Source organism: Molothrus ater, chromosome 3 (assembly GCF_012460135.2).
Source record: "Molothrus ater isolate BHLD 08-10-18 breed brown headed cowbird chromosome 3, BPBGC_Mater_1.1, whole genome shotgun sequence".
Lineage (NCBI taxonomy): Eukaryota > Metazoa > Chordata > Aves > Passeriformes > Icteridae > Molothrus > Molothrus ater.
Genome location: NC_050480.2, coordinates 70,886,425 through 70,906,551, shown reverse-complemented (window position 1 = coordinate 70,906,551; position 20,127 = coordinate 70,886,425). Strand labels below are relative to the sequence as shown.

At 42.6% G+C, this 20,127-nt stretch overlaps 1 protein-coding gene across 1 annotated transcript; it reads left to right on the top strand.

The window, feature by feature from the left end:
• Positions 1–1,064: 1,064 nt before the first annotated feature.
• UBXN2A (UBX domain protein 2A) lies at positions 1,065–19,827 on the top strand. Its single transcript, XM_036380810.1, is given in 8 exon segments — positions 1,065–1,268; positions 4,643–4,696; positions 6,109–6,244; positions 8,040–8,149; positions 9,718–9,858; positions 14,553–14,717; positions 18,494–18,758; positions 18,761–19,827. Coding segments are annotated over 7 exon segments (888 nt in total). The 5' UTR covers positions 1,065–1,268; positions 4,643–4,655; the 3' UTR covers positions 18,791–19,827.
• The last annotated feature ends 300 nt before the right edge of the window (positions 19,828–20,127 follow it).

The following is a 20,127-nucleotide window of genomic DNA, read 5'->3' as shown; positions in this document are numbered from 1 at the left end:
TTCTAAGTGTTTTACAGTGCATCACTAATTATTGGGGGAGAAAAAAATCCAACCCTTATTAAACAGCCCGCAGGTGCAAGGGATGCGTTCACCCTGCTCCATGTATGTTTCTAGGGGCTGGCAGCTTCTGCGCAGCGTTGGCCTTGGATACTTGCATAGATCCTGGCACCACCACCACGGGACCTCCTCGTCCCGCAGAGAGCGGTTTCTCCAAGGCCAAACACAGCGCAGGGAACTCAGCTCAATCCTTCTTCCCTCCCCGAGGATCCCATCCCATTTTCCCGTCCGATTCACCCTCGGGAGCTCTGCTTCCCAGACATCGCGCCGCTCTTTTGTCCTCGGTGCGAGGCCTCGGCTGAGCTCCTTTTTACATGTGTCAACGCTGGCCCGTAATTAGCGCTCGCCGCACAATGAGCCATTGCCGCTCTGCAAAGGGCTCGGCGTGCGGCTGCTCCCGCCGGGGCCAGCCAGGTGCCCAAACATAGGCACCATTCCCCACTCCTGTAGATGTCGCGGCTTGACAGACGGACACGCAGACCGCGTCCTTTGTTCCGCAGTCGGGACAGAGCTGCCTTCACAGTCTCAGGCTGGGCAGAGATATTTATCTCTGCTGTGCTGTGCCAGGTCCTGCCCGGACAGCGGCGCGGGAGTTCCGGCTCGTAAAGGTGGGCCGCAAACACGCCAGCCCTCGCCTGTCCCCGGAGAACAGGACAAGGCAGGGCAGTTCAGGGCAATCCCCGGGGAAGCCGCGTTTCCCCCGGCACGGCGGGTGCTGATCCTTACGGACACCCCTTCGCTCCCCCCGCGGTACCGGGGCGGAGCTCTGCCCGCCCCGCCCGGCGCCGCCGCGCCTGCGCCGCTCAAGGCGGGACACCGAGGAGTTCCGCGGCGGGTGGTCGGTCCCGGGCTGGGCGCTGCGGGACGGGCGGGTGAGTTCTCTGCGGGCACAGGCTGGGCAGGGGCAGCGCGTCCCGCAGAGCCTGCGCTCTCTCGGCTCCTGCCGGCGCTTGGACTTTGCCCGCGGCCGTCCCTGGGCGGGCGGGCTAAGTCTCCCCGCTGCCTCCGCCCTGCGGCTTCGCCCTGCTCCGAACCGGCCGCGTCCCGCAGCAGGAGCGACCCTCGGGGGGGGGCCGGCCTGGCCCCTCCCGGGGCGTTCCGCCTCCGCGTCCGTACCGTGCTATTGCCTCATCGCCTAAAAATACCTTCCGGCTGGTTTGGCAGCGGCGGGAGGCGCGGAGCGTGTGCCCGGCCTGGCTCTTGGGGTGCGGGTGAGTTCAGGTGTCGCAGACGCGGGGTTGTCCCAAAATAGGTTCTTTGACCTGCTGTGCATGAGGCTAATCCGCACACAGAGCCGAGGTGCTTGATTTATTTGTGGTTCTGAGCATAAAGAAGGGCTGGGTGGTAAATCCACAAAGCCAGCACGACCATCAAAACTTCTCACGCTTTATACGTATTAGCAAGCATAGCCTTTAATGTTCACTGGCTACAAGTTTGCGTAGTTGTCTTATTAGTGAGTATTCTGTCTTTCTTGGTTAAATTATTCTCTTCTTCTTATGCTAAGTAGCCTGCATGCTCAGTCTTTCTCTTCTTTTAGGTAGGTGATTTTCTTGAGTTGGTGATCTATAAGTTGCTTGTCGTGATTTTGCCCTGCCAGAATTACCTTTTACCCACTTGGAAGTGATTTCAGCACAGTTGCTGAGCTGGCTTTATTAGTTTCTTATCGTGGAAGTTCTGCCCAATGTCCTTGTGGCCTGTAAATTGTGCATTCTTTGTGTCCACCGTCAGTAGTATATCCTTCTTCCCAAGCTTTGTTTAGCCTCTTCCCCTTTAGATCTGAGATAGTTGAAGCATGTCAAGTCCTAAACCTTAACAAGGCAATTCTACAGACAAGTAATGTATCTTTCTAACACCTGGACATCAAGGTTGGGGACAGGTTTCTTTCTGAGTGCACAGCTCCTTCCTCCATTCCAGCTGGAGAGGAAGCGTGAATGCTGTGGTTTGTACCTGAGCACATCAGTCATGTTCAGGCCATTAGGTTTGATGCTCATCTCGCTATTAATTTGTACTTGCTATTTCTCTGTAGCCTCCCATCTCTCTGTGGCATGGTACAGTGCAATTTTCAGCTGTAATTTCTGTGCTGTGCAGGGACAGACTGTGCTGTGCTGTGAGCAGCTCTCAACTGGAGAGTTTGTTCTGCCAAAGTTAGTAAGGGGTTAGCAGGCTTTCAGGGGAGGGGGCTGCATGTGCTTCTGTGGGTATTTCCGCCCTTCACAGCAAGGACAGCCTCACAGATAGTGTTTTGTTTCTCCTGTGTTAAAATAACTGGAAGTGTGGGCTCAAAAGTATTGACCATAAAATTATTTGCCTGGAAAAATATGCCTATTGAGGGCTGTCTGTTTGGAAATCCTGGCTGTGAAAGGCCATTGCTGGGTCAGTGGCCCATCTTGGTGGGGCTGGAAATCCCTGGGGCTGTGTGGGAATGGCCAGGAGTATCCTAACCCCAATTAATAGATGTAGCTGTGGTGGGCTGCTGGCATTAGCAGCTTCTTATGTTTTAAATTTAGTTTCTGGAGGTGGTAGTTCAGTTCTGAGGTACTTTTTGCCACTGACGCAAGAATTACGTACCAAAATTCTCACCATTTCCAGCAGCAGCTAGGGATGTCTGTCAGAAGTTGGTGGGAGGAGGTGGTTTGTGCTGCCTGGGTTGACACGCTGAGCTAAAGTGCTTGCAGTGCGTTCTGATGGCTGTGTTCTAGCAGCTTTTGGCCATAATAAACATCAATATGCTGTATAGGATGATTCTTCACCTAGAGAGATTAGCACAAACATTTCTTCTAAGTGTAATTGCTGTTGTACTTTAGAAGGAACAGCAGCTTTTACAGCTGACCAGTTTTGAATACTATTCATGCACATTTGAGGCCAGCCTAATGTAGCCAAAGAGCTAATTTGAAGAGCTGCTTCATTGTGTCTGTTTCTTTTTAACAGCTCTGATGACAAGTCACAGAGGATCAACAAAAGCAGATGGCAGGAGGTGGCTCTTGTTGCTTTGGGGAGTAGCCTACTGGAGTGAAAGATTAGAAGATAAGCCCATTAACATAAACCACAAATAATTACTTTTGGCTAAACACAAAAAAACCCTACATGCCAGAGTGTTAAAACTGAATTTGAGAGAAGTTTGAAAAAATTATACTTTTTAAGCATTCTGGTTTCACTCTGCTCACTTGATACTGAGAGGGTTTTTTTTTTCCCCAAGTTCACTATGGAGTTCCAAGAGCAATAAACAGATATGCCTATAACATCATCATGTACCAGCACAGGCTTGCCTGATAGATGTAGGGCTCTGGCAGAACATTTGTGGGGGGAAAAAAAAGACTATACCTCATCTTGTGTGACATGTCAGAGGTGTGCAAAATACGTTTTGACTTAATGTGTAACAGCACCAGTTAAATTTAACGTTGACTGTTGTAGGGTTTTTTTTGGAGGCTTACATATTTTTCTACAGAATGTGTCTTACATGGATTTTAACTTTCAAATTGAGAGAATACCAGTATTCAAGTACCAAGGAGAATTAGTACTGCATGTGGTGGGTTTTCTTGTGGTTTTTGTTTTTTCTTTTTTAATTTGTGCTGCAGTGGACATTGTTTTCCCCTAAACTCCACATCTTGTTAAATTAGATCTCAAAATCACGTAAAATTCATATTAGTGGTGTTGTGCATCCTGCTTTGTTCAGGAGTGTGATGGCTATCACTGCTTAGTTTGATGCCACACACAATGTCATAACTTAATCCTCAACCTGCCAGGTGCAGGCCATCATCTTTGTAAGCAGTGGTTGTCAGGGTTAACTCTCCGAGCACAGTTGCAACTGAAAATTTCTGGTTTCCTGTGGGTTTTTCCAATTTTAGAGTGATTTTATTTTTTAAGGGTGTTTTTGGGAGTTTCTGGCTTTTAGTGACTTACTGTGACTTTCTTCAGAGCATTCAAAAGTGACTGTAATGAGATCAGTGTGGGATTCTTAATTTCTTTTGACTCAGCAGAGTAATCCTGTATCATATTTAGTACTTACAAATCCAAGATTTTCATGCCAGCTGACAGTAGGCCAGAAATGATAATTCAGAGTTTCTGAATTGCTGCAACAATGTCTTGAGGTAAGGTAGGAAGGGTAACCTGACAAATCTTGCCCCTTTAAGTAAAGCACAGTTAAGGTGAAGGTCACTCAAATGCCTGCAGTGGCAGTGCAGTTTTTCTGCAACTATCTCATAATGCTGTGTAAAATCAGGGAAGTTTTAAACCATGCCACTCAGAAAAGATTGTGATTTTTTTCCCCCTCCCTTTACAGGAGTATGGGCATGTGTTTTCACATCATACTGGTATAATTGTGAAATGTATTTTGTACATTTATGAAAAAGTAACCTTGCTCCTGAATGTCTGGCACAGATGTGTGGTTCATGTGTCATTAAATTAGAAACTGCAGGAAAACAAAGAACCATCTGGAGACTTGGTGGGGGGCAAGGTTGAGGTTTCTGGTTAAATGTATTACCAACACAGGAAAAAATATAAAGAGTGCTTCAGCTACAAAAGGAGACAAAGTGTGATAGGCATTTTGTTTTGTTTTGGCTTTAAACCATTTTCTTTTTGTAATTAGGGGAAGCACCAGAATGAAAGACATGGATAATATCAAAACTGTAAAGAAAGAATGGTAGGTGCCAGTTCTCCCTATTTTTTGTCTTCCTTTCCCATTGCTGTTTGTGTGTCCTGTCATTACTTTTCAAACTTCATGTTAAATTCTAAAATACAGTATTTTTACTGTATTCATCTGTTCCACATATACAGAAAAATCCTGTTGTTTTGCTGAAAGATTTTTCATATACCTGAAATGTTTCCTAGATGCAAGAAGCTGTGTAAATATTTTAATTTAAAATATTTAAAGGCAAGGCAGCCTTTCAAATTGCTAACTCACTGTGCAGCTCTGCATCTGACGCGGAGGTGTTTGCTTTTCCAATTCTGTTTCTGAGGTAAAGCATAGTGAATACCTACATTAATGCTTCAAGTTTCTTTTGTTCTATTAGAAAACTAAAATGTGGACAGCATACTTTTGAAATTTCTTCTTTAAAGTTATTGAGGTTTTCTTTTGTTTAAGATGTTAATCTCCAGGGATTCTTAGTGGTGCATAGGTGCATTGCAAACAATTCAATTTTATGCAAATGTATCTAATTAGCATTCCAGTAAGTATTGCTGCTCTTGAATTCAATGCAGAGTTTTATGTAAAATTGGATAATTTTTCAGGAGCTGGGATTTTTATTTTCTGAATTGCTGAAAACAGACTTTTCTGAATCTGCCTTAGGAGTAACTCCTGCAATGTTTATGAAAAGCTGCATAATCTTCTTACTATGCAGAGAACCTATACTGAGATAATCATTCAGTTGCATATTTCTGCATTTTGATTGGTGAAAATCTTACAAACAGCTGTCACATATACAGTGTTTAATAAAAGATATGATTGATGCATCTTTTTTAATATCCTGGCAATCTCCACAGTGTTGAAGGCTTCCATTGTATTTCTTCAGCGTGCTCCAGTGGTGTTGAGTTACTTGAGTTTCCCTAATGCACAGTCCAAAACAGTAATGGTGGTTCTGGGATGGTGCTAGGAATGGGGAAGTTCAAGTTGGGGGTTGATGAGTAAATCCTAGGGCAATTTTCTTGGGTTTTTTTTAACTTATGGCAAAGGAGCCGTATCATGGAAATGCTTTAAGGAAAGCATTTCATTGGTGAGCAGCTAGGTGTATGATGGTTAGAAGTCTGAATAATTTAACTTGCATTCCTGGCTCTGATACCAGCTTTAGAAGCTTTGCATAGATTAGTTCATCTTTTTTGATGAAGTTCTTTAGCTTGTGCTTTTGAAGTGCAAATTGTAGCAGTTAGAGATTGGTAAGAAGTTTATAGAGAAGGCACAATGCAAAGTTGACCTGATGTTTATACTCAGTAAACTGAGTAAGCTGGGTGCAGGAGAGTGTGCCTTCTATATTTCTTGGTACTGAGATTCTGAGGTACCTACTTGTCTTCTAATGTGTCCTCTGAGAAGTCATTTATGCTTCTGTCTTTGTTCTGCAGGGTGTGTAAATCAGGAACTGATGATCAGATTTTGAACGGTACAGAACAAAACTGTGACTACTTTGTAGATAACCTTTTTGAAGAAGCTCAGAAGGTTGGTGCTATGTGTGTGCCCCCAACTACAGTCAAGAACCAGGTAGGCAGTGAAGAAAAAAATAGTCATGTTTGTTATAATAGCAGTCCAGGACTATTCTGGAGAACAGATGCCAGAAGTCCAGCATTGTTTTCCAGTCCATCAGTAAAAAAATACAGAATTCAGAAAGCTGTAGGAACAGCCTCCTATCTCCCAGTCAGCCAGGCCTTTGCTGCTGGGCTTTTGGCTCTCACTGCTTTATAGTTGGTTTAGAGTCATTCTAGAACTGATGCTGGCATTAGCTTATGTGCTTCTGCTTTATTACGAAGGAGTGAGGTGAGCAGAAGTTCAAGGAATGACAAGTACTGTTATATAAGAAGTTATTTAAGGAGCTGCAGCCTTTTTATGCAGAGGCATAGCCCAAATATTTTTCATTTGGTCTTATTCATATAATTATGGTTGTCGTGGGATGTTCAGTGTGGGTTTGTATCTCAGTGATTCTGTCCTTTTCGTGTTTTTCTGTTACTCATCAGTGACTGGTAAGGGGAGGGAGAAAAGGTCATGTAGGACAAAAATGACAAAAAGAAATTTGGAGTGGGCATTGCTAGAAATTATGTTCATAGATCCTTAATTGACCCTGGAAGAAATGAAATGTCAGGAGCAATATCTTAAATTGCAGTCCTGAAATAGTGTTCCATGGCATTAGTTGTGTCAATGCTTAAATGGGAAGTTGGTATGGAATAATTAGTCCATGTTAAATTTGCATTCTGGCTCACTGTAGAGGAACCTTCCCAAAATTAGAACTCTTTCCATATGCATTGGTGCCATGAGACACAAGAGTTTTTGATGGAATCTAATCTTGCTGAGTGCTGTCTGCTTCTTTTGACAGATCACCCAATGGAAAGACAAGGAATTCCATTCAGCAGTTTGCACATGCTGTTTATTTATGTAGCAATCACCTAACAAGTCAAACTGGGGAAAAAAAAACCAACAAACTTGTCAGGTGCTATCAAGCCTCATTCAAACTAATTTTCAGCTGAGGTGAATTCTGCATTTGTGGCCTCATCTGTGGCCAAGTATCTGCCAAGACAGTGTTATTGCAGGGATCAAACCTCGATAACCAAATACTTCCTTAAATGGCATGATGCATTAATATGAAAATACAATCTCAAATATCCATCTTACAGTTGGAGAGATTTCAATAAACATTGCAATGGCTACAGGTTGGAGTAGTGGATGATTTCTGGCAAAGTTAAGGAATTACTGAGAATTTATTTTTTCATTCCCCTAACCACCAAGGTTTTGAATATGCCCAGGAATTCTAGGGTAATATAAGTATATGACTGTCTGAAAGTAAAGTTTCTGATACTTGCTTCATTTCCTGAGTGAAAGGCTTCTGCATGCATAATCTCAATGCCTTTACTTTGAGAAAATCCTCCTGAATGATTGGAACAAGGCTTTACCCTAATAAATCCCCAGCTGGACTATTCTGGCACTTGGTGTTCCAACACCAGGCATGTATGCTCTCAAATTAGCTCTTGAAGAGTTGCAGCTGGCTGGGATAGTCCAGCTATTTTATTTTTTTTCCTCTGCTGAATTGAAGGAGTGTTCTTGATCTAGGAAGCCAGAATGATTGGGGGAAGGTTTGTTTATAACCCTGATTGACACAAGATACTTAAAAATGTCACTTAGCCCTTGCAGTTGCTGTGCCTGTTGGCATGGGGCCAAGGCAGATTACAGTGAGCCTGCTCTCAGTATTTTTAGTCCATGAAGTGGATGATTTATAATCACAGGGTATGTGTGTGTACCAAGCTTCTTTTTCATCAGTGTTATAATGAGAACTGTTCTTACTCTGTAGGTTGATGTAATCATTAAACTTTGGAAAAATGGGTTTACGGTAAATGATGGTGAACTTCGGAGCTACACTGATGTTGCAAACCAGCAGTTCTTGGAGTCCATTAAAAAGGGGTAAGTGAGTTTTGTGTTCTTAACCAGCCTGAGTTAATGTGCTTTGGGCAGCACTTAGCTTATGCTCTAAATTTTTTACGTGGCTTTTCTGCACTGCAGTGTCCCTGTAGGAGCACAGGCCCTGCCAGTCTCGTTCCTGCAGTGCTAATGGCTGTTGGAACATCAACAGGTTTAACACAGCTCTCAGTGGCAGTAGTTGTACAGTTGCTGATGAATAGATAAAAGCCAGTGTTGGCAGGGGGCACAGCAGGTGCACAATGAAATAAAGAATAAATCAGTGCCCAATAAGAGCTACAGATCAAATGGTATTTTGACTAATGAACTCAGTGCAAAAGGGGTTGAGCATTTCTGGTTTTATGGTCTTTTTCTTTTTGTTGATGAAAAGCCTAAAATGGGCACAGATGTTCTGTGTATCATCAAGTAACTCTGATCAGTCTTACATTTCTGACATTTTTCCAAGTACAAACTTGCTGTTGTGTATATATAACAATCTTGCATAAATTCCTGTGTTAATAGCCATCTTACATTTTTCCCTGTATTAAAAGTTTACATGCTGTCCTGATTTCTGCTACTGTTTGCAGTTGTTGCTTTAAAAAAGGAGTTTGACCATACTAACCAGTGTTATTTTGAGCCTTTAGTTTGTAGTCTGTTTCCTCACCGTGTACAAATGGAGAGAAGAATATAATTTTATGGATAATGTAATTTAATACCTCCTTATCAAGCATGTGAAATTACTAAGTCATTATATTTTTCTTTTCCATATTTTGCTAGGCCGCCAAAAATACTAATTTTACACCATTTCTCCTGTATGTCTGTCACCTGTGTTAGTTGTAATAGCAGTTAACTGCACTGTTTAAAGCCCTTTGTGTGCATTCATCAAAAGTTTGCCAGTTTTATTCCACTGTTTGCCTGTGAAGATGCTAATTATGAGATGGTATCTGCATAATCATTGATGGAGGAGAAGCATTCAGTACAGCCTCTGTGCCATCTGAGCCCCACCACCCAAAATTGTACTGTCTGCCTCAGAGCTCAGAGACAAAGGCATTGTTATATTCTGCTTCATGCAATTAAAGCATTACCAAGTTGATGTTACTGCACTAAAGAGTGGAGCTGTTAGTGATGATATCATTTTTAGAAGCTGAGATCTGTGTTTGTCATTAAATACATTGTGTGTAAACTCAGTTCTTCCTCTTTAAAAGCCTTTTTCTTTTTTTTTCCTATGGAGATAAAATAATTGAACCCTTTGCAGCAGTGTATGGTAACACTGAACTTCCTACACATTATGTGTTTAGAGTGGTGACTGCTGAGTAAATTTGAACATCATTCAACAACTTGCATCATAGGGGTTTTTTAATTATATACTTTCTAGTTAATTTGCTATTCAGGAACTTGAAGTTATTTGTATGCTATGTACTTAACCTAACTCTTAGTAAATACTTGTGAAGATGTTTTTTAAAAGCATCATCCTTGAAGGGCCAAATGTTGAACAGATATTAATCATTGGTCTATTTTGTGTACTGAAAACAGCATAGTACTTTTTTTTTGACCTTTTGTTTTTTTTTCTTAAGGGAACTGCCTTTTGAGCTGCAAAAAGTTTTTGATAAGGAGGAGGTAGAAGTGAAAGTGGAAGATAAAAAGAATAAGGTGTATTTGTCATCGAAAAAGCCAATGTTTCATCCCTTTTCTGGACATGGTTACAGATTAGGAAGGTGAGTAGGCTGGTGTGATCTATGATTGAGTAGCTGAAGGGAACTATACCTGTGGTGAAAGATCAAAATTCAGGTGGCAAGCAATCTCTGGAGTTTTCTAGTCTAAACTCCTGCTCAAAGCAGGGTCATCTGTGGAGACAGATGAGGTTACTTAGGCTTTTATCCAATTGCGTCTTGAAACCCCATAAGAGCAGAGGCTGTGCAGTCTTTAGTGCTGGACTGTCCTTATGGGAAACAATATTTTCCTTATATCCAGTCTGAATGCCTCTCATTGGAATTTCTGTCCACCATAATGAGCATCACCTCCTCCTGCAGACCCTGGCAGGCTGCTTTTATGTGCCCCACAACGACCACCATCTCTTCCACAGACTGAGCAAGCTGCTCTCCTCCAGCATCTGCTGACAGTGTGAATGCTCCATCCTGCAGGCATCTTGGTGTCTCTCCATGAAGCTTGGGGGATAATTGGCTCCCACAATCCACTGGACGTGTTGCTGTGTTGATACAGCCAGGAAGCTCTTGGCTTTCTTTGTTCAAGGTCTCAATATTAGCAGAATTGTTTCCAGCTGAAATGCTGTCACTCTTCTATTCCGTGATTTTAGAGAAAATAATCTCTTTTTAAGCTGTATTAGCAATAATTTGAGAAGGGGGGGAATATGACAATCCCATAAAGAGAACCAAAGAAGTAAGAGGTTATTAGCATTCTCTTAAAATTGTTCAGTAATTAATCATGCATGTATTGCAGTAAGGCATTTTAGCATTCTACAATGATCCGTGTCTTTTTTGTAGTTGGAGCGTGTCAGCCGTTTATGCCGATGCTGAATCTGGACTTGATTTATGACCAAACAACTATTGTCTTTTGGAAGGCTGTTGTAGGACAACACGCCAGGAGTTCGTTTATTTGATCCCTGTGACTTTTGCTTACTCCAGCCACATTATCTGCTTGAATATCCCTGTCATGCAAGACTTGTGTGCCTATAGAAGCAGGCTTTGGCCTAGGGACCAGGACATGTTCAGTGACCAGTTGGCACTGCTGAGTGACCTGCAGGCTGGAGTTCCTAAGCTGTGGTGCAGCCTTAGGTGAACAGCTTGTTTCAATTACGTGGGAAGGGTTTGGCTGCTAAGGCCCAGAGCTTGTGCTGAGGGAAAGCCTGACCTGGGCAGGAACAGCTGAGGCAGGGGAAGATGATAATGTGCAGAGCAAAAGACTGATAAAGGTAAAGGGTGAGTGGTTCCAGGCTGACTCAGAGAAGCAAGTATCTGTTTTATGAGTTTCATCTGTTTCTGTAGTACAGACCATTGAGTAGATACAGTGGGAAAACCTTCCCTTGAGAGATAGGTGAGATGCTGGAAGATTTGCTTTTGGTGGCATGGAAATCCTGAGCAAACAGGTGTCAAGAACTTAACCTTGTTATATCTACAAGTAGAGCTGTTCATAACAAAACCAAAAAGATCTTCAGTGTGCTGCTAAGCAGTGCTAAATGCTAGGTTGTTCAGTCACTTCTTGTGCTCTGCCATGCCTACAGCAAGTAATGATCTTGCTTCCCAGTAGGCAAGTTAGGTTTCAGAAACATGCTAATCTGTGAATTTTGGTTCACTGGTCTTGTACACTGAGACATTCTACAACTTGCTCAGCATTTTTTATTATTTTCCTACTCTTCTTTGTCTATTCTGTGCTGTGCTATCAAAGCCTTTTCCTTAAAAATAAGTTGATATTAGGGCTGATGTTGGAAACATGAGCCATAAGTATTCCTACTCCATAAAGTAGTGCTCACTTTCTGCTGTTGATAGATGTCCATTGCATGAATACACCACACTTGGAGCAGAAAAGCTTTGTGGGGCAGCAACAGAGCTGACTGAGACCTGGAACAAGTTTTGAGCTATAGAACTCCTTTTCTACAGTTGCATTTGTGTGATTAGTCAGAAATGAGAGAGACAAATGACTGAAGAGTTTACTTTAGCTTATAGCCTACCTAAACTTCTGCTTAGCAAATAAACTTATAAAATTAATCTTGTATATTTTGTCAAGTGTTTCCAGGATTTTGTAATGGATGAACCATTTTGAATTGGTCTATTGACTAGCTCTCAGAACTTTAGTTGGAGGATCTGGAAATAACATATATGTTGATATAGCTCAGACAAGCTTGATCCTCTGCCTTTTTGTTCTACAGGAGAAATAAGTAAGACATATCAAAATTTTCCAATGTGCCTTACAAACCTGTGTAACTAATGGGTATACTCTGTTTTATCTATCACTGTCCAGCTGAATTTCAAAGTTTGGGATTTATGACTAGATTTTCAACCCCACTTTTCTATTGAGCTAATCTATGCATCTCCGAGACAGCCTCAGAAACATGTTAATTGAACTATTGACTGAAATCCCTTGTAGCAAAGCAAGCTTGCTCTGTAACCTCATTAGGCTAAAGCATTGTGTGTCAAGCTGCCTAACCATCAGTCAGGGTAAGGCATGACACCTAACTGCTGGACTTTTTCTTGTCAGAAAATTGACAGGATGCTCTTAGGTCTCTTCAATCTCTAGTTTACATCTTCTGTTGATAATCTTATAAAAGAATAAGCCTTAAAAGGAGTTACAATGCTTTGATCTCAGGCTAATAATAATTACATTCTTGGGTTTTGGCTTTAGTCAAAGCTCCCACCACTAGATGGCTTTATCTGTCAGTTCTGCAAGAGAAAAGTTTTTACATATAGAAGTGCTTTAGATCTTGATGAATACAGATGCTCTAACTTTCTCTTAAAGCTTCATTTAATGTGCTGGCTTCAGTCTCACACACATTTGCTATCGAAAGAATCACCTCCAGTGCCTGCTGCATATGGAGATGTGACTGTGAAGGAGGTTGGTTTGGAAATGACACCAAAATCTGTGTCCTTCTAGGCAGTTGTCTGAGCTACAGCTGAGACTGATGTAGCCCAGCCCAGCTTGAGCCAGACCCTACAGCTGGACACATCTGCAGCCTCTGCTGTCCTGGAGGCAGCTCACTCACAGGAGTTCTGCAGTGTCTGAACCAGCAACTGAACAGCAAGAGCTGGGCATGGCTGGACTGAAGTATGACTTGAAAATATTTTTTTTTTCTCTGCTTGCAAAACTGTTTAACATTATCTTGCTGGTACTCAAGCTTTTATTCCTGATCTGGAGGGCAATTAAGCTTTATTTCGTATTGAGGTCAAGCACGAACAGAAGCTGTTTGTGAGGCAGGTAGGTGCTAGTACATCACCCGTACTAGAAATGCCAGAATATTTTACAGATGTGCCTCTTGTAATTTGTTGGTGCCAAGTCCTTGTGCCCCAGCTGATTTATGTGTAATGCAAAACAGTTCTGTACCTTTTACCTGTCTCCAGTCACAGTGAACATCTCTAATTGCTCACTTGGAAATGAGATTTCTTGATTCTCATTCTTTTTGCTGTTTCTGTGGAAGATACAAAAAAGTGCCTCTGCTGGCTAATAACCTAGAAGTTAGGGCAGCACTTAAATGGGCAATAAAAGTTTTTGAAATAGCTCTGACTGAACTTGCACTTAAGACTCCAGCTTTATTAGCCTGAACATATTAAGTCTTTAGCTAATAATAAATTGGCTTTGACTTTTCCGCCTTATGAATAAACTAATACAGGTACAAGAACATAAGAACGGGGTTTGTCTGCAAAGCAGGTGTGCAACATAGTTACAACTGTTACTCTGTGGACTTCAGTTACCCACTTTGCTCTCAAGAAGCTGTAACTGAACCAATTTTCTGTGCAAAGAGAGCTTTTCTGCAAACTGCCGTGTAGTGCTCATGTAGTCTGTGACCACAGCTGAGCTCAGAGGAGAAACTCCTTTAAATCACTGCTATTGTTCTGCAAGCAAACATCTGGTTATACTCACGGGAGCTGAGAATGTGCCCATTGGATCAGGCCCAGTGAGGATTTAAACTGTACATGCTGAACAAGCTTAGTCATGAAAGAAGCACTAAGCTCTAGGCATTTCTTCAGCATAACATTTTTTGCCAGCAGTTTTTTTGTTTGTATTTTAAGACTATGCACTTGGACTGAGGTTGATTTATTCTGTTAAGTCATTTTATGAACCTTTGCCCCTGTGGTTTGGTCAGCTGTGGAAAATGCCTTAGGAAAAAAAATCCAACTGCTGTGTGCATCAGTCTGGGTTTTTCACATTAAGTCAATTTTTCTGATAGATGAGTAATTCTTCTAAGCTGAGATAGATGATGCTGGAGTCTAAATCAAGGCTAACAACATTCAGTTAAATTGAATTACTGTAATCACATTACCCTGAAAATTAACTTTGAGTATGCAAATTCAACACTCAACCCCCTTTAAATTTCACCTGTGTGATTTGAGTACAAAAATGGATGAGGAATCTTCAGACAGTTTTGTCTCTTGTATATTCATATTTAATCCTCTGATATTTAAAGCTCCTTTCTATCTTATAAAAATGTTAAACACAAGCAAACTGAAATTCTTTAGCATGTTTTAGTCTGTAAGTGAAAATAATGTCATACATGTAGGAAATAAATAAGGAAGAAAGAAAAAAGCTGATATTTATGTTACTGTTCCTATATTTGTTAAAATAAAAAGTCATCAGCACATTCTGCTATGGGGCAGAAAGCTCCAGAAGCAGAGGTCTGGGGGGAAGTTTGAGCTTGCATGTGAATACAGAAGCCATAACCTCATGTGACTTTTCTTTTCAGTGCTACTCCAAAGATAATCTCTAAAGTGAGAGACGATCATCCAGGACCTGATGACAAAAGACACCTGCCTTTAGTACCCTTGAATGATTTGGAGCCTATCACCAATGTCCAGATCTGGTTAGCTGATGGGGAAAGGATAATTCAGAAATTCAATGTTTCTCACAGGTAGAATTTATTTAACTGTCATATATATTTGCATCTGAACTATATATCTTAATGCCTGTACATTTAAGTCTTTAATTTTTATGACTAGTCTACCTCCTCAGTCCACTTAGCATTGGACTGCCCTTCAGTTGTATTTGGAAAATCTTTGAAAATTTGAGAAACCTTTTAGCTGACAAGCAAGCATAAGAGAAATGTGAACTGTTAAAAGTCAGGTCATAGCTGAGTGTAAAGGAAAATCTGAGGAAACTGTAGGAGTTCTTTGTAGGTTAGTGAAACTTAAGGTGTACATATTGCTCATTACTAGAAGAAATAGCTTTTAACATGATAGATCTCTCACAAAACAAATACATCTGGAACAAATGGCATAGTAAAAAACCTGCTGGTCATTGGGCATAGGCAGCACCACATGTGAGAGCTGGAGAAAGGGACTTAGAGTTAAGCCAGAGAAACCTCTGGGGAGGTTGGGCTGGAGTTGGTGCACTGGGCAGGGAGGTTCATCCCCTGCATGTCAACATGGACAGAACAGAATGCACACAGTATGTTTAATTCTTAATTAATAAAATTTCTGATTCCCAAAGAGGCTTAGAAATGAGGATAATGTCAGAAGGTGTCAGCACAGCACATGTATGAAGGAGCTTTGAGAAAGTGGGATTAACACCTTACCATTAAATTGCAGAGCTACTGTCTTTAGAGACCTTTCTCAATTCTGAATTTGAGAAATCACTGAAGTACTGTACACTCATGTCACGTGGAAAGGATATGTTGCCTGTGCTTCTCTGTGAAGCAGTTTAAAGGTATTACAGATTTAATACAACCCAGGCTGCTGTCAAGATAAACTCTGTATGTCTGTGGCTGGTCAGAAGGAAAGCTCAGCTCTTGAAGGTTAATGACTGTAGTATTTTCTTTGACTTGTACTAATTTATTACTGTTAGCAGCCTGATCTATGAACTGAAACACTGTTGTGATGTACTGTTGAAGGGTAAATTGCTATTTTAATTATTAATGCTTCATTGAAGGGCTTCATATCTCAATTATTCCAGGTCCCACACACTTAAGTATATTTAGAAGCGTTTTGTCTTCATAGTAAATAACCATTTGAACAGCTGCTAAGTGTTTTTGAGAGGAAAAAAACATCTGAGATAAGCAGAAAAACAGCTTTACTGGTGTAATGCTCTTTTTGAAGTACTGTGCAATAAATATTCCATCATAACATAGCCTCTTGCCACAAGACCAGCACGTTTGTGCTGTACACAGTACTTGTGTACAGCCTGATAAGAACTAGAGGGAAATCCTTTTAGAGCAATACCCTTAAGAGTGATGATTGCATACACAGCACTCCTTTCAGTGCACAAGACAGCTATTTGTTAACTAAGGTATAGATTAATAGCATGTAACACATATGTAGCATATTACCCAGTGTCTGGGTAAATTGATGACTTATAGCTCTTGGCAGTTAGATTGTGTAGGTGCTGGCTTAGATGTGAGTTGATTACTGGTGAAAGATGGGAGCAGAAGCACAGGAAGCATTGTAATGTTGCAGTGTGGGGAATTGAGACATGAGAGTGCAGCAGCTAGGAGAGCAGAACTGTAGGAACAGCACACAGAGCTGTGTCCTGGATTGAGCTGTGTCCCCTCTTCAGCACTTACTATGTTTGGAGCATCAAGTATGGAGCCTGAAAGGAACTTGTTCACCCAGAAGCAGAGAGCTGGTGGCTAATTGCCTGAGTTGCTCTTAGAACCCAATGAAATTTGATATAATGCATGCAGACACCTGTAAATGTCCAACCAAAAATTTAGTCCTGCTTGAGGTTTTTCAGGCTGTTGACTTACAAGACCAAGCAGTGTCTCTGTGTTGAGGTCTGTTGCACAGGAATCAGTTTTTGTTTTGCTGGCTGTGTCTGTCCTGGAGAGTGTGGCTAAGGCTTGGAAAATCTCAGGCATCTGTACTGCTAAAATGTTAGGATGGCATTGCCCCAAGCCAGCCAGCACTTCCTCAGTCAATACCTAACCATCCATGGCTCAGCTGTTAGCTCAGGTCATGGACCATTCCCAGGAGACAGTAAACCTCATGGGAGACCCTGTGCATGGGGGAGAGGAAGGATAAATTTAGGAATTTCCCAGCAGCCAGTCTGCCAGTTGGCCTCAGGACCAGGGAATGGACATTGATACTATGTTTATTTTATTCATACAGATGTATCTTCTCATCTTCATTTTCTAATTAAATGAGTCGATCCTGATTCTTCCACAGCAAAACTTATGTCTTGCTCAGCTGTTGCAGGGCTCTTCACAGATTGAGTCTGTAGTGAGTTCACCATGCCCCTGCTTTGGGAGGATGGGACCCTACTTAGTCCTAGTCAATGTATCAGCTGTCCAAATAGTTTTTGCAAAGCCTTTTTCTTAATTTTTATTGTGGTTCCGCCACATGAACCACACACTGGAGGCATCTTTATTCTAGCTCTTGGCTACAGGACCCACAGGTCAGAGCTCCACCAGGTGGTTAGGAATTGGTAGGTGTGTGTAACTACCATCTGAGCCACAATGGTGTGTTTGAGTGCTCAGAATAACATACTCATGTGTTGTAGTGCGTTTTTATATTTTGTAATACTTTGAAGTAGTTTTGTTTTGTATCCCCATATTTTTCCCAAATGGTTTATCCCAGACTGTACCCCCCTCCCTTTACCTGTGTTATCCCTCTCCCAGGATGAGATCATCCCCAAACGCCCACCCTGGCTCTCTGTCAATCACTCAGCATCCCATCCCCTCCATCCAGGAGTTTCGGTCCAGGTCGTCAAGTGATTAGCCAGAGGCCAGGGGTCAGGCCCCCAAGCCTTGCCCCATACGCTGTCCTAAATGTCTATCCCCCAGCATCCATCCCTTAGGGTCACTCATTGGTTGGTAAAACGTTATCTACTTTTGGTTTCCACCTCCCCTTAAATGTGACCTTGGCACATCTCCCGGGGCGCTCGGCAGGAGGCCCCCTGAGGTGCAGGAGCTCCTTTGGGACTCCTAATAAAACCTTGGATTAACCCCTGCTAAGAGTCGGCCCTTTCTCTTCTACCGCTGTCTCTGGTGTCTCTTGTGCTGCACAGGCGCCAGCCCAGGTGCCCTCAGTACCCTCGGGGCACACACAGAGAGTGTCTCCCTGCTGTCAGCCCAGGTACCCTCAGCACCCTCGGGGCACACACACAGAGTGTCTCCCTGCCAGCCCAGGTGCCCTCAGCACCCTCGGGGCACAGAGAGTGTCTCCCTGCCAGCCCAGGTGCCCTCAGCACCCTCGGGGCACAGAGAGTGTCTCCCTGCCAGCCCAGGTGCCCTCAGCACCCTCGGGGCACACACAGAGAGTGTCTCCCTGCTGTCAGCCCAGGTACCCTCAGCACCCTCGGGGCACACACAGAGAGTGTCTCCCTGCCAGCCCAGGTGCCCTCAGCACCCTCGGGGCACACACAGAGAGTGTCTCCCTGCTGTCGGCCGTGTCGGGGCTGCCCCCGGTGTCTGCAGACTCGGGACTGGCCAAGGGCTCCTGAGAGGCTCGCAGAGAGACAGAGACACTCATGCTTGGCCCCTTGGGACTACTCAGAGCATGCAGACTTTGGTCCTTGCCTCCCAAGTGGATCAGGCATTTCAAGATACCCCCTCATCTGTACTGCTCTAGTTCTCTGCTCTCAGGCATTCCATGCAGTGGTGTTGCATTCCTGTCCCATGGTGGCTGTGTGTGTTATGCACGTGTGTGGGGACTGCAGTGTCAAAACTCTGAGTTTTTCTTTCTCTCTTCTCAGAATCAGCCATGTCAGAGACTTCATAACAAAGTATCAAGGATCTGAGGGAAGTGTACCCTTCACACTGACCACCTCTCTGCCTTTTCGAGAGCTGCAGGACGAGACACTCACGCTTGAGGAAGCAAAGTTGCAAAACGCCGTTGTTGTTCAGAGACTTCGGAAAACAACTGAACCTTTCAGACTCTTGGTGATAAAAGCACCTGACAACGACTACAAAAGTGCTGCTACACCTAATGGACAACTCAAGAATGAGCAAAAATCAATATCAATGCTATCAATAGTACACGATCAAATTAGCTTTACAACTGACCAAAAATTATCTGCAGGGTGAACTAGGCAAAACCAAAAATGTAACCAGCAATATGTGGATGCCCTCACATCCTCATGCACTGTGCTCTTAGAGAGCAGAATGGGTGCTGTGCTGTCGTCTGCTATAATAGAGGTATTTTCAGCTACATTGGGTAGTCAGAGCCTGGCTGTATAATGTAGCAGAGCTAACTGTGCAGCGGATCATCCTTAGAATTTCCTTAGGTTAAAAGCTTCTTAGTATTTAATAAGTGGGTCTAGGTGGAACAGTTCTCTGAGACTTAACTACTGATAGCACCTTTTAAGGAAAAATAGTATTTATTTTTGCACTTTGGACTAAAGTGAAACATTTCACTTACATTGTAGTGTAAACTGCTGCAGTTTGCATTCTTCTCACAGTAACTCTTTGACAACCAGTACTACAAGCAAGCTCACATTTGAACTCTACCTTGAAAATCTTCAGGATGTAACTTTTGTCACAAGATCTGCAGTGTAATAATGTTCTGTCAAGTTTCCACATGGTGGTTAGGTGCATGTGTGAGAAGATACAAACGAGATAGTTTGGTGCATACTGCATATGAAGTGCCTCAAAGTAAGCTCTGAAGGAATTGTTCTTACCAATGGTTGAAGTGGTTTCTGCTTCTTTTGGGCTGCTACGGGTGTCTTGCAGATCAGGTGATGTTAAACTACCTAGCTCATCAGCTTAGGGACCCACTTGTAGCTTTGTCACACAGAAACTTCAGCTGTTTTGGCTATCACCAAGTAGGAGTAGTAGTTGAGAGGGACACAGTTGTTTTTGTACTGTTTATCTGCCTCTGTCCTGAACTGCCCAGCTGATGGAGACACTAATTGCATGTGGTCAAGTTTCAAAGCTGTTGAAAATCCTTACTTGAAAACTGACATTTTTCTCTCCACTTTGCCCCATTTCCATCCAAATCTTTTATTTTGCTGTTCATGTACTTGAGGAATAAAGTTTGTAGCCAACTACTCCATGTTTTGCTGAAAGAGAAAACAACAGAAAGACTTAATATTTTGTACTGTGTTTACTAAGCCTGTGGGTTTGTGAATGGAACTAAAATCTCCAGGTAAGACATATCCCAGGATCTTCAGCAAGTCCTGACTCCTCTGTGCTACCTCTGCCAAAGGATGGTTGTTGGGGTTGTACTTCTTCTGTATGGTTAAGTGAAAGTTGGGTTTGGGTTTTCCTGGTTTTGTTCTAAATAGAAAAGTACTTAATTGGAGCAACTTTTATTCTAAAAAGTAGTGAGACTTCAGAGTAGGGATGTACTCTCCTTCATTCCCAGTGATATATATAAAACTGGTTTGCT